The sequence below is a fragment of the Mastigoproctus giganteus genome, chromosome 1 (assembly GCF_048544385.1).
Source record: "Mastigoproctus giganteus isolate SK-2022 chromosome 1, ASM4854438v1, whole genome shotgun sequence".
Taxonomy (NCBI): domain Eukaryota; kingdom Metazoa; phylum Arthropoda; class Arachnida; order Uropygi; family Thelyphonidae; genus Mastigoproctus; species Mastigoproctus giganteus.
The window spans coordinates 179,482,750-179,497,126 of NC_143575.1; the positions used below are offsets into that span (position 1 = coordinate 179,482,750).

General features: G+C 36.2%; 1 protein-coding gene across 5 annotated transcripts in view; it reads right to left on the minus strand.

Moving 5' to 3' along the window:
- The window catches only part of LOC150091330 (four and a half LIM domains protein 2-like), a 437,588-nt gene that overhangs the window by 65,707 nt on the left and 357,504 nt on the right, over nt 1–14,377 (minus strand). Inside the window, exon 1 of one of the 5 annotated variants that reach the window (XM_090375200.1) lies at nt 5,097–5,413. The exons of the other annotated variants lie outside the window; for them this stretch is intronic. Within the exon in view, the coding sequence (XP_090231326.1) occupies nt 5,097–5,237 (141 nt within the window). The 5' untranslated portion in view covers nt 5,238–5,413. Of the gene's footprint in view, nt 1–5,096; nt 5,414–14,377 lie in introns of those variants that run through there. 5 annotated transcript variants of the gene reach the window in all.

Sequence of the window (14,377 nt, forward strand, 5' to 3'; positions counted from 1 at the left end):
AGTACGAACCCCAGTCCGTATTAGAGACCCCAACCCACAAGCTGTGCTATGACCGCGCCATAATAACGGACAAGACAATCGCGCACAGCAGACCGGACGATAAGAAGGAAAAGGCTACCTATCTGATTGACATAGCGGTGGCAATCTTCAAAAAATCCACGAGGAAAAGATCATTAAATACACGGACCTAAGACAGGAGATCAAAGAGATGTGGCACATGCAATAAGTAACGACCATCTCGATCGTCGTGTCAGCCACCGGTATGGTGCCAAGGATCCTATTTAAGAGCCCAGTAGCAATAGGTCTCCCAGAGAACACATACAAGGAACTCCAGAAAGTCGAAATCTTGAATATCTGTAGGATAATCAGAGAGGTACTTGACGAACAGTAACACTAGACATAACCACCCTGTGCACTTAGTAGAAACCCGTAACGGGGTAGTACCTCCCATCCATCAAGGAGAAATAACAGAACAACAATAATAATAACAATTTTATTTAATCATCTTTTCATAACCTTCTATTCTGTAAGGCTCAAGTAAAGAACATAAACGGCCTCAAACCTGCATTGCAATAACTAACAAAATTCAGTGTTCCTGAAGGATTAAAAAAAAAAAGGACATTTTCATTCATTTTTATTGAAAGCAGATTGCTTCACAGTATATTAAAGTTCCCCCCCCCCCTTAGCGCCTAATGTTTCAAGCGCAAGGGTACAGAAATCCATGCGCTTTTAGCTTGGTTCAAGCTCGGGCTGCTAAATACGGTAATTTTCTTGTATCTTTATCTTGTGAACTCCTCTAACCCCACGTGGTCATACAGGAGTATAAACAGAAGGATTTATTTATTCCATTTATGTTAACATTGTATATAACCGCTATGAAAATTCTTATTCTTGAGTATTGAGTTGAGTTGTTTAGAATAAAAGCAAAGGAAACTAAGACCTGAGACCTCAGTGTATTCTACGATAGGTTTACTTTATTTGCAATACAACCCGACTGATTCTTCTCGAGAAGAACTACGAGCGTGAGTTAAATGAAACAGAAGATTTCGATTGTCGAAATTTAATTACGCGCTTCCATGGGTATAAATTTAGGAACGGCTGTTAATGCTTCTACTGAACAATAAGACACGTTGGCTATCCTGTATGCGCGAGGTTTGATGCGCAGTAGCAGAAACAACATGGCCTTCAAAGTGACATCAGAACAGCAGACACCCTCCATCAAAAATTCACTGAGGAAATTATATAAAAAAAAAGGAAGGTTGGACTCCTATCAAAAATTCACTGGCGTATGAAAAATAATGTACGTTGGCAATTCTGTATACAGTTACCCATTCGTGAGTATATGGGCAAACAAGAAACATGAACAAACTCTGGACGATTTGTCCAAAACTAGTTCACACAGTTGTCACTGAAGAAAATCTTATCTTGGCAGACAGTGTCATAAGAACTGATTGATATACCGTAATGATGATGTAGCTAGGACATTGGATATCAGGCATGGGTCTGCCTATATCGCCATTCATGATTTACCGTTTTTTGGAAGACTAAAAATGATCTGAGAAATCACAGGTAGAACAAAGTGAAGGAAGCCGCCAAACAATGGTGCTAATAGCAAAACTGCATATAAAAATACAACTGTATATAATAGCAAAACTGCATATATAAATCTCATAGTACCAACCATGGATTAATGTCTCCTCCTGCAGCTGTAAGTGTTTTTGGTTTCTTCTGAATTACCGAAACACCTATTTTTTCTAACAATTTTCGGTTGGATTGAGGTCTGGCCTGTTCCCAGGCTGTGTTATTGGGCGAATTGATTTATCATTCAACCATTTTTGCACCTTGGGAGTAAAGACAACGAAATAAATTACATTAATTTAAGCAAGAGTGAAACGTTTCATAAATTTAAAAAACTTTTGCTGTTTTTATGAAGTAGTACTTAAGGTTTTGACTATGACGTGGAGCAGAGTCGTCGTGAAAAATGTAATTGGCAACATCCCCATTGTGATCCCTAAGTGTGGGAAGTAATTTTGTCTGAAGAATGTCCTTGTTCACTTCAGCATTAACTGAACCCTTCACAAATTCAAGAAGACCAACTCCTTCAGACGATACACTCAGTATTAAATTCTTTTCCTCTTCTTCGTCTGTCTTCTGGACATTAAAAAACTGAATTTTGATTCTTCTGAGAAAATAACATTGTCACTGATCACAGACCAACTTGATTGCAATAAAGATATATAAACTAGTATTCTGTTTTGCCCACTTAAGACGCTGTGTTTTCATTTCTTGCGTCAAAAGTGGCTTTTTTTGGGCTACGTGCTACTAATGAGAAAAGGCTCATTAGTAGCATGCTTTCCTATTGTAGCAGTATTTATATATACACGTTTCTCACACACAGACCCTAAATAAAGGTGAGAACGCTAGGAGTTACAGAAAATACAAAACAGTAATAATCAATACAAAACTAGAATTAAAATTACCAAGTAAGTGATGAAATCACTTAACTTGCTAGTCCTCTACCAAGTAAGTGATTAATGAGGCAGTGAGAAATTAATTTTATTACGAGAATTCAAACGGGGTATAGCGAAAGGTATTTGTTCAAGAAGAGATGGAGAATTGATAAGAGTTTGATATTGTAAACAAAAAGAGACCCATGAGTTGTCATCTAGAGTGAAGAGGAATGATTCTGAAGCGACCACAACGAGCTCCATAATTTCGACGGTGAAAGGCAACGTGATTTCTATAGCATAAGAATTTAATTAGAATTCTCTCAAGTCTGTGAGAGAACTTGCCTTTAGTCCTGTATCTTTTCCCATGCTGTTTTTGTGATCCATCGATGAAGACCAGAAATTTGTCGTGCGCTGCAGAAGATATTTGTTGATTTCCATCTTTTCTGTTTAGACTGCCAGTTTCTAAAAATATTTGTAATAAACATGCTTGTTGACTAATTTCAGTGTTTCTTTTAGCTATTCCATGCTTAGAATATCCTCCTGCGTTCAACGCAGTTGCAGCAACACTTTTTCCCACATGGTATTAATTGTGAAAACAGCCATTGTAATAGAAAAGAATACTGGGCTTGTTTCATATGTAACTTATTTTTACTGCCGCTAGGTGATGCAATCATGTATGGCACGTGACATCTAATAGAGCTTTCTAGACAATAGCGTAATTCTATTACAAAACATATGATATATTGCCAATCTTCATAGAAATTCGGTGAAGTTTGTAAGTGATGTAATTTTTTTAGCACCACTATTTCAAATCCAGCGTGAGTGTATAGGGAATTTGTTGTATACTGATAAGTATCAATATGATACCTGTTGTTCTTTGCTATTACCGTTATCAGTAATTGCCAGTGGAATCTTTTTGTCCATTTTGGCTGAAATAATAAATCATGTACTTTTAACTGAACTAGTTCGTAATGAATTTGATAATTTTAAAGTATGATTTGTTTTTGTATCGGCTTGTTTAATTCTTGTTTTATAAATGCGCATGGAGCCTAATTCGTTAGAGAATTTTAATTTCCCAAGTTCGAGTAGAGGGTTGGTTTTGATTTTATTGGCACATTAGCTACTAAGGCTATAAATGCGCCATTCGAGTAGAGGGGATAATTTTGTCGGAAGCGAAGTGAACAGAATCTTTCCCTGTCACGTAGCCATATAAGAAATGGATTGTGCGGTTTTCACTATTTGTGCCGAATTATCCACTGATGAGTTGCTTCTAAGCACAGTAATGGCCGTGTGTCAGTGGCAAGCTTTTCAAATAAACAGGAACATATATTGTGTGAATGGCATTACGTAGGGTGAATACTTACAATTGGATACTTAACGTTTCTTTTGCAATTTTGAACACTGAGTGGCGCCTCCGTAGCCAGGTGGGAAGGAGCAGCAGCGCGTAGCACACGCTTCTTGATTAGACCGGGGTTCGAGCCCGTCACCACCAAATACGGAGGATGCGGAAAGGTCAGGGAATGACCACCGCATATCCCGGAGCAATATGGCCTTAGTTGCTAATGCTCCTAAAAAGCAACTAACAAACAAACAAACAAACAACTAACGAACACTGAGTCCCAAAGATAGAAAAACTTGTTTCCTATCAGCAATTTAAGTATGCTAAATCTGACATAAACCTCTGGAATAAATTTAGAAATTTTAAGACTTACCAATTACAGTGGGAAATATAAATTTAGTGTTAACATAAAACAAAATTTTAACGATTAGAAATTTTTAGCGCGCCAACTGTCATATATCAAGGTCGCTACTTAAAATAATAAGTCAAGCTTTATTATGACCAAGAAAATTACCTTTAAACTGTAAATAAATTTATGGTAATGTAAAAATTATTTAATATTTATTGTATATGGAATGTAACGTAAGGCTTACTGTTCAAATTGCTATTAGAGACATCATGGCGTTTTCATCGATCTGATTGTTTTACTGTTTGTTTTAGTGCGAAAAAAATCGCACAGAAGTTCCTATAATTGGTTTTATGGAAAAACAAACAAATAAGCACGCTAGGTCGGCTATTGTGTAAAGAAATTCGCAAACGTTCTTGCAGTCTGAATGGGATTTCAACCCATGCATTTCCTCACGACATGGATAGACAGCAATCTTAACAAGTGGTCATTCTTACCAGCAGATATGAAGTTAAATGTTTGCATTCTCATTGAATTTTTATCAATTGACTTGAAATTTAAACTTCAAGTCAATTTAAACAGTGACTTGAAGTGATATTTATTCACATATCAATTAATTAGTTCGAGTGTCGGATAAATTTCACTGCTTGGAATTCAATACACCTAGTACATATTAGAAGGCGAAAAAACGAACTAAAGGGAAAAATGGATAAGGAAAATGGGAGGTGGCTTGCCATTTTTTACATACATAGTATAATTAATCCTTTTGACAATCATAATAAAAAGATAATTATCTGTTACGAAAAAAAACCGTTTTTTTATTTATTTTATTTCGGACTGTTAGTGTGAAACTTATGTCTGTGTTTCCTAAATAAATCTGTACCGAATCACATTGAAGCGTTTCCCTTCAAGTTGTGAATTGTCCTAGGTTAAATGAGCGAATAAAAATAGTTTGTTTTACCTCATTAACTTCGTTCTTTTGTTCATCTTCGATAAAACGTGGCCCATCTTGTCCTCCACGATCGTCATATTCCACCTCCACTTGAACTTTAGTCTTCTTCTTCTTGATCTTTGTCTTCTTTACTTCAACATCGTCAGACATCGTTTCGAAGAGGTCGGAGGTTTCTGTTTCGGAACAAGAAGCAGGAGCGCACGTAGGCACAGACAGCTACCTAGCAGAGCCGGCGAAATGGTAGACTGTGCCCAAATTTCTTGAAACTATTACGACTGCCAGCAGTAAGAAAACGGGCCAACAATCAAGTTTGTGATTAGTCAGTTATGTCAGAAGGAGGGTGGTAGGAGGGAAGTGGAATAGCTGCGTCACAGTACTAATTCTCCGCTGCTGAGTTGGCGACCACACCTCTTTTTGATCTCGTTTCACGTGGAGATTCTTCCATGACCTTCGTCACGAAGGCGGAGCAGGTCACGTGCCACATATGTATCAAAAGCAGCAGCGAACTCTCATCCATCGCTCTGGACGAGAATAACAGTAGAGAGCTGCGTGCAAAAGTCTACGCTTTCACCCACACGTGCTGGTCTAAGCTTTCCTCTCGTGCGCAGAAGCTACCATAAAAGGAAAGCGGGAAAAGTACAGGATTAAGAGAAGAGGGAAATAAGTTTTTCTGCAACGGCAGCTAGTGTAGAAATGTTGGGAATGTGAGCGACAAAGTAATTATACTCTTTTGAAGAATGAAAAACCTGAAACATGATTTTTGAACAAACAAAAGTATCTTGTTTTGTAAATGAGTACAATGGATGCTAATGAAAACCGGAGAATTTAACAATAGCAATAGCTGAAAAAAGCCATTCTGCTGCATTTTATAACATAACATTATTTCTAAGATTCAGTAATGGATTAAATTAATTCACTTTAAAATAGTTTAGTGCATGGAAAGTTAACGAAGAGCGAAATAAGTTGTTATTATTTATCCTTATCGAAAAGAAACTTCCTGAATGACTGCAAAGTTAAGTTTTATTTATTTTTACTGGAGTGCTAGCAAATTCCCACTCCCTTCCAATAAACACGCACATAAACAATTTTAATATTACTGCACTAGTGCCACCCATAGAACAAATATAGCAGTTCTTAAAGCAGCTTAAATATCCAGAATCTAAATAATCAGCTGTGTAATGACCAAGTTCATATGAATAAAAAAAATTTTTGAAATTAAGATTTTGACTGGTGTACTAGACCCAGATATAAAAGACTATAGCTTTTATAGAATTACGGCAATAGGCTAATGCAGCTTTTACTAAAACCACTCGTGGCTTTCACAAGCGGAACTTGTGAAAGCCGCGAGTAATTACCATTTAGTCATCAGTACGTAGTTCTGAGTATTTTACAAGAGGGAGACTGGCGGATTTCTTCCCTTCGACAAATGATTTTATTAATATAAATTAATATTTAGTATTAGAAAATTTCCGTAACACCAGCAAAAAAAAATCTAGCTCCTCTAATGGGCAAACAATGCAGGTGTTAATGGACACGAAGACCCACTGTGCCAGATATTAAAGATATCGTGATCATATCGTGACATGATTTTTTTCAAGTCTCTAAGCTAAAATTCTGTTCTCGCGGTACGTTTTGAAAATAATGGCAAAGCGCCAAAAATATTTATACCTACAGTAGACTTGCAGTGTGCACTAAGGGTTAAACACACACACACACAACGCACGCGGCCAGTTCACACTCAACAGTTCCATATTAATGAGAGCGTTCAAGAATCCTGGTGATACTTGAACGCTCATTGAACATACATTGAACACTCAAACCTTACTGGCTATAGACTATTGAAGCACACTCTTCTAAGAAAATTGTTCGTTATGACGTTGGTGAGTGATGAAGTGAATGGGGCAAGAAATCATGGGTCGCTTACATATAGCCCTATCTCACATAGCCTATGAGACGGTGCGGATGGTAGTGGGGGAGAGGGATCTTGTTCTGAGATTGCTACAAACGCTAGAATTGCCGTGTTCCGTATAATGTAGTCTGGCAGGATGTTGGCCATTTTCTGTTGTTTTGACTCTTCGTCCACCATCAGGTTACTTTGCTGTCTTGAAACGGGCGTCACGGTTTGGCAGACATCAAGGGCATTAGGACCTTCATCTGCAGTTGGTCCGCTTCATTCTTCAGGCCACTCTACATCTCCATAAATCACTACGTCTGTGTCACTGAACCAAGAAAATTCACTTAGCCATCCCTGGTGTGCGTACATAGTCGAACTGAATGATACACAAATGCAATGTACAGAGTTTGAAGATGATTCAGAGCGGTGGGTAACTTTTTTTATTTTATTTAATTTCCTCTCACCTTCGTGAGAGGAAATTAAATAAAAAGGAGAGGAAATTAATTTCAAATTACCGTATTATATTTCAACGGTACTTGAGCTTTTCGCTCATATTTGCCTACATTGTCCTCGATATCCATCGTTAATTTCTTAAAAAAATGCAACGCATATGGCAGGAATGAAATAGGCCTTGAATTCATTTTGAATGACGGTTACACCTTTCACATAACGATCAGATATTGAAATACTTCAACGTTGCAGTTTTAAGCTAAGGTAACTTAGCTTAAAACGTAACTAGTGGCCGTAGCATCATAATTTGAGAAATATGAATGCCTTTGAAAGCACCTTTGCTATCTACGATTATGAGAGTAATTCTGCTACCAATTACTACCCATGAGGTCGTGTGTATTTGCGCTCTTACAGATTGTAAGAGCACAATAACTGCTATACCCGTAATGTATATATTTGATTTTATATAACATATAAAATCAAAGCAAAATGCTATAGGCTTATAATTATGATGCATAGTTCATTCTGAAGAATTAGAGAAAGCCTAATGTATACACTAGCAAAGCCGTAAAGAATTAGATAACGAACAAGCCACTGAGTCATCAAATGCGAGGGAACATTTGAATTAACCGAGATTCAAACCCGCGTGATTGCTATATACTGTAATATTCATCTGTTCTCTATCTTGTGAACTAATCTGACCTTTCTGTTGTAAGCTTGGGGTATAAGCAGAATATCAATTTATTTTATCTATCTTTAGGAAAGCATTTGCATGATTTTTCTTAATTAGCTACTTTTCTCAATGGTAAAGTTGTTCTCCGCTCTCGGTTTAGCTTAAAAACGACACCAATGTATTTTTGAAACGAACATAAAAAAATTGATTTTTTTAGAATAAAAAAAAAAACCACAAAGATTATAGCGTGAATAGAAGCAACGCGAACTGCCCTGTTATAACCAGCAGTTAATTTTTAATTTAATTGATAACAAGACTCACAACTGGTAACCATTAACATAGTTGATAACTATTATAGGAGAAATCCAACAATAAAGTAAACCATTAAAATAGGTTCACTTTAAAATCATGTGTACAATAAGTTAAATTATCTGTAGATGAAATAATAATAGAAATAAAAGAAAAACACAAAAAAAAATAATAAAATAAATAAATTAAAAGAAACTACAAAGGTTAAATGATAACTAATCATATTTCAGCACAAGCGATGAGGCATATTTATGGATGGAGTTCAGTGATCGAGAATTTTCAAAAAAAAAAAAAAAGTCAGTGAGAGTCATTTGCTGAACTGATAATTCTGTTTAGTAAAGTGGACTTCATGAAGTCCGTGTTGTCGGAGCCAAAGAGATTTCCGACTAGGAGGAGCGTGGAAGTTGATTTTACTTGGGATATCAATTGCTTCGTAGGTTCCAATGATTACTTTAGTAAGAAGGGTAATGTCGGTAATAATTTGTCTGGTGCTTAGAGGTGTCAGATGAAAGTAATCGCATAGAGATTCACAGTATACTGAGTGATAAAATAGAGGGTTACGGAATTGCAGATTGTGGACGAAATTTTTTTTTTTGGGCTGTTTCTATTTTGATAAGTAAATTAACTCTTGGTAGGAAGGTTCCATACGGGTGAGCTGAATTCAAGGATTGGAAGTACTATGGTTTTATATTAGATAACAGCATATCTATAGTTTTTGAACTTATAGGTGTTCCTTTTGATAAATCCCAGTGTTTTGAATGATTTACTAGTGAAGTGATTTTAAGCACATCGGCATAAATTTAGCACTACTAGAGAAGAGTATCTCCCAAGTCGTTGACTTGGGAATCAATCTATGAACACAGAGTTAGCGTATTCTAGATTTATTAGTCGCGAGGATCTGTAGGGGGAGAAAGAAATTACTTTATAATTTGAGGGGGTTAGCAGACAGGCTATTCAGAGATAACCACAGAAAATTTACTGAGGGTGCACTGAACCTGCTGAGCAGTGGCAGACTGGTCAGGGTATCAGCTTGCCCGATGGCAAGTGGGCCCCTTGCGTTTGAGTTTGATGTGGGTTTTATTGGCGCATTAGCAACTTAGGCTATAATGCGCCAAGACCAGGTCATGTATAAAAGATTAAACTTTCAGTGACCTAATTAGGTCACTGAAAATTTAATCTTTCATTTTTAACATTAGACAATGTTAAAAATGTTAATGACCTTTTAGTAGCTTGAAAATATAATAAATGTGGGTAGGCCCCTTTGTCTCCTGGCAACCAATATTTTTAGCCCCAGTACGCCACTGCTGCTGAGAATCGATTACCTCCTCCTTTACAGCCCAAGAGATTTGAGGTCATTTGCATAGAGAGCAACTTGAACATCTGATGAAAACTAATGAACTTCGATGTTGATGAAAGAAGGAACATCATTGATGCAAGCTATGAAGAGCAGAGGATCAAGTGGAGAACCTTGAGATACTCCACGTAGTCGAATAAAAGGGTCCGAGTTCACTTGATCGATGATAACGCTCAGGAAACGTTGCATGATATAACTCCGTAGCTATGAGAGCAATGGCTCACAGATACCATACATCTTAAGTTTTTCAATTAGTTTCATGAGGGACTTTATCAAATGCCTTAGAAATGTGGAAACAGCTTCTACTTGAAAATGATTATCAAGGACTACAGATGTATATTGCCAGAAATGAAAAAAAAATTGATCAGTTTTCCACGGCAGAAACCATATTGATTCTGATCAATGAAAGTTTTGTAGAATTAGAAGAGATATTTGTAAGGCTGTTTTGCAAGGATATGGTTCGATAGTTCTATACAGCATACTTTCCCCTGTTTTGAATACTGAAAATATGTTAAACTGCTGGAAGTGCGTCGGATAAATACCCGTTCTGAGATAAGTAGAAAATACAATTAGTTGTGGAGTAGTGATATTCTAGTATGTTGTCACATTAAATAATTTTTCATATTATTCAATGCGGAGTTTAAATCATCATCAATGATCAAAAGGTTGTTGAGAATGTAATTTTTTTTTTAACTGACACTAAATCAGGAAAAGTGGTAGATCTCTTTGTATCAATAGTTCGAATCCTATAAAAATCGAATCCTTGGAAAACTCTTGAGCAATATGGAATTGATCAGATAAGAGAATTCCCTGTCAATTATGAAGATGTACCTTACTAGTGGATCTATCCTTATGTTTTATGAAATTCCAGCGTGGTTTTATATCTGCGTGAGTTATTAGACTACCCTGAAGTCACTTGGCACTTTATTGTAATGTTTAATATTAGCGTTTTTGCTTCTTTGCGAAGTTGAATATTTCATAGTACCATCTCTTACTGATTGCTTATACTTATTCCTGTAGAAGTCTTTAGATTTAATTTTATGAATTAATTCAAACTGTTTTACCAATGCGGGTAGATACAGCGTGCCGTCAGGTGGATTTGGGGAACAAGGTTGAAGATAACTGAATGAACAGAGTTAAGTTATTAGTGAGAACATCGATGTAGTCAACAGAATTATCACATGCAACTATAATGGTTATTTCGCTTTACGTTCATTTCAAAAGTACACTGATGTTTTACCGAGTTAAACCGAGGGCAAGGAAAATATTTCCCATTGAGTGAATAAAGCAGTTGAGCAACAAAATTCAAACTTAGAAATAATAAAATCTAAACTGTAACACCTAGTTGGATTTTAATATCAAATTCAAAAATTTCAGCTCTAATATAACAAAAAAGTCCAGACGATAAATAACCTAAAAATAACCGAGATAGATCCCGATGTCTTTTAATTGAAAACGCCCTATGCAGCTGTGTGCTTCACTGAAACAGAAATTTCTTTAGTTGTTTTATCACTTAAATTTAATTTCAAAAATCTGGGAACTAGTTTATTGTACATTGATTGAAACAAAAAAAAAAAAAAAAAAAAAAAAAACGCTACCTATTCAAGGGAATAGAAAGAGCTATGAAAAATGAACGCGCCTCTTGACTCCTTTGTCGAACTGTGTTGCAGAGCAGCACTGTAGCTGCTTCCAAATGATTCCGTTGTGAATCTCTAAAAATAGCAATGACTCACCCACGCGTTATGGCTTATTTTTCCTTCAATCCGCAAATGCATATCACTTGAACAAAGGATCATTTCTAAACAATTGAGGGCACTACTTCGCTTGCCAGGAAAATACTCATTAAGACGTCTGTTGAAACGCTGCCAGTATTCATGTGATAAACTGACAGCTGTTGTATCTCCTATCTAGTCTTCATTTCCAGATTTTGGTCGAATGCAAATGGCGATATTTTGGAACTTGACGCGCATTTCCCCATCTTCTGTTGACCTCGTGCAAAACGATATTGCTGTGTAAAAGTGGCTTTGCCGCATGTTCAAAAATGTTCACAGAGAAGTAGCATATCAAGAAGTAACTTGAACTGACCAGAAAAGAAATGGCACATGAAAAATTATGTACAGTCACGTTTTTAACTGCTACTAACTGCCATTACGTAAAAAAAATGTCATCAATAAGGAGAATAATAAGACTAGAATTTCAGTTGGTGGTCCAGATAGTTGTCTTATTTATGGCAAGTGTTCAGGCAACTGAGGACATACGGCGTCAATAAATTGCATGTATTCTAAGCAGTTATATGTCTATGGCAGGAAAAAAGTATGCCTGAGACAAGATCACTAGAGTCGAGTGAAAAAAATGCATTTTTACGGAAAATTCATCAGATTTAACTGGAATCAAACCTTATACCTTTTTTCAGTAAGGGAAAAGTGGAGAGAGAAAAGCAAGGAAAACGTACAAGTCATTTTGGTAATGATATGATTAACTAATTGTCACTGCGGTGATTGTGATTTCTTATATAATTATTAACTCGTCCATGTCCGTCCGCATGTACCAGAACGACTACCACTGCTCGGATTTTCATTAAATTTTGAAATGTTAGCAATATTTCTTTAGTCAAACAAAATTTCATTAAAATCAGACAAATAGTGTTATTTATTTTTCCCGTACAATTTATGTCGGGGGGGGGGAGACTTAAAGAGTAATACGGAAGGAGAGAAAATATTGCACAATTATAATTAAACTAAATGGTCAAGTTTAGAGAACGTAAACCTGTAGAGTTTTTCTAAGTGTTCTGTAAAGTTACAATCCTAATAATTAATTGATAAGGATATAACTATAATTACTTTTCACTTCTATTTATTAAAAAATATGGAAAGAAAACCATTTAATTTAAGAAAAAATCGAACATGCCTGAAATGTAACGCACTCCGTACATTAAGTTGTAATATCATATACTCATTTTATCATAGGACATCATAATAAAAGTTTATAATCCTATCAAGAAAAGAACAGCTATTCTTTCTTTACTGATTTCCACGATATTTAAAAATACAAACAAAAACGAATGGAGTTTTAACATATAAACCCCGCCAAAATATATTTTTCTTCGTAGGGAGGAGGGTTCATGGCACACAGCAATCCCAGAAAAAAGTAGGTAAAAGTTGTGGTGACACATTCCATTCAACGGCATAAATCGCATTCTTCGCAATACGTCGAACTGTAACGTGAAATCATTCACCATCGAAACAACCTTGGACGCTGCATTCAAAGTACCTTTATTCAGAGCTCAGTCTGCCAAATTGCATCAGAAGAGTTTTTTCCACAACCTCTTAGTTCCAACTCTGCTTTTCGGTTGCTTTAGTCCTGTTTTCATTTGATCGTCGTTTCATTAGTAACGGCAGTAATAGCACTGAAAAGTTTCGAAATAAAATTACAACTGTTTTGACAGAAACAGTGTTACTGTTATAACGAAATGCCTGTATGGGTGCCAATATTCATCAAGTTTTCGCTGTAGTATTTCTGAAACGTGACATTCTTTTATTCTTGTAATCGCCTACTGAACAGTTGATACCAAGAATTATGTAAAATGACTAAAGACAGCTTAATTCTAATATTGCGTGTATTGATTTTTCACTGATCTTCATATCAGTTTAATTATCACGAGGAACATTTCGGACATGAAATATTAATGTAACTGCATTCTTGATATATTCATCTACATATGATGTTCATGCGTTTGTGCTAGCACAGTGCCATCCATACAGTGTGAAAAATTAAGGGTTCGATTCCCGTGGACAATCGGAACGTTCAGAGGCTTCTTTCACACCGTGGCTGGTTAGTCGGTTTAGGCGATGGTTGCAAAAGTTTTACCTCTCCGAAAGAGGGATTTTCTTTCCTTGACTGGCGCATATCGACCGAAGAGTATAACGAAACCTATAGCTGTTGTTGTTGTTATTTGGTTTTTAGGAGCATTAGCAACTAAGGCCATATTGCTCCGGGATATGTGGCGGTCATTCCGTGACCTTTCCGCATCCTCCGTATTTGGTGGTGACGGGCTCGAACCCCGGTCTAATCAAGAAGCGTGTGCTACGCACTGCTGCTCCTTCCCACCTGGCTACGGAGGCGCCGAAACCTATAGCAAAGATGTTAAAGCGTTGATGTTCAGTGTCAATGTTTACGATTAAACACGTTCGCTCGTTTGTTCTCATGGCATCCTTTTACTCTGAAACGGAAAAAAAGTGATTTTCCCGATTTCAATTTAAATTGTTTTTTTCATATGTGAAAAAAAAAAATAAATAAAATACTAATATGCGTTCATGAATTAAAAGTTTTGAGCTTTTGAGTTAGTATTTTGTATAATATAAAATAATTTTTTAATAATTTCATTAAATGAATATAAAATATAGAGAGCAGCAACAAGAATCTCTAAATAGTATACGCTGTGAACAGAATGTGCATAAGTATAGATAGAGATCAAACTGCCAGTCATTCTGGTACCACTCTACTGACGAAGTTCATTGAAGAAGAAAAAAAAAAACCTTTAGTAAATATACTGTTGGACAAAAGTTAGGGTATAGTAGAGGTTTTTTAAACCTCTACTGATGTAAATGAGC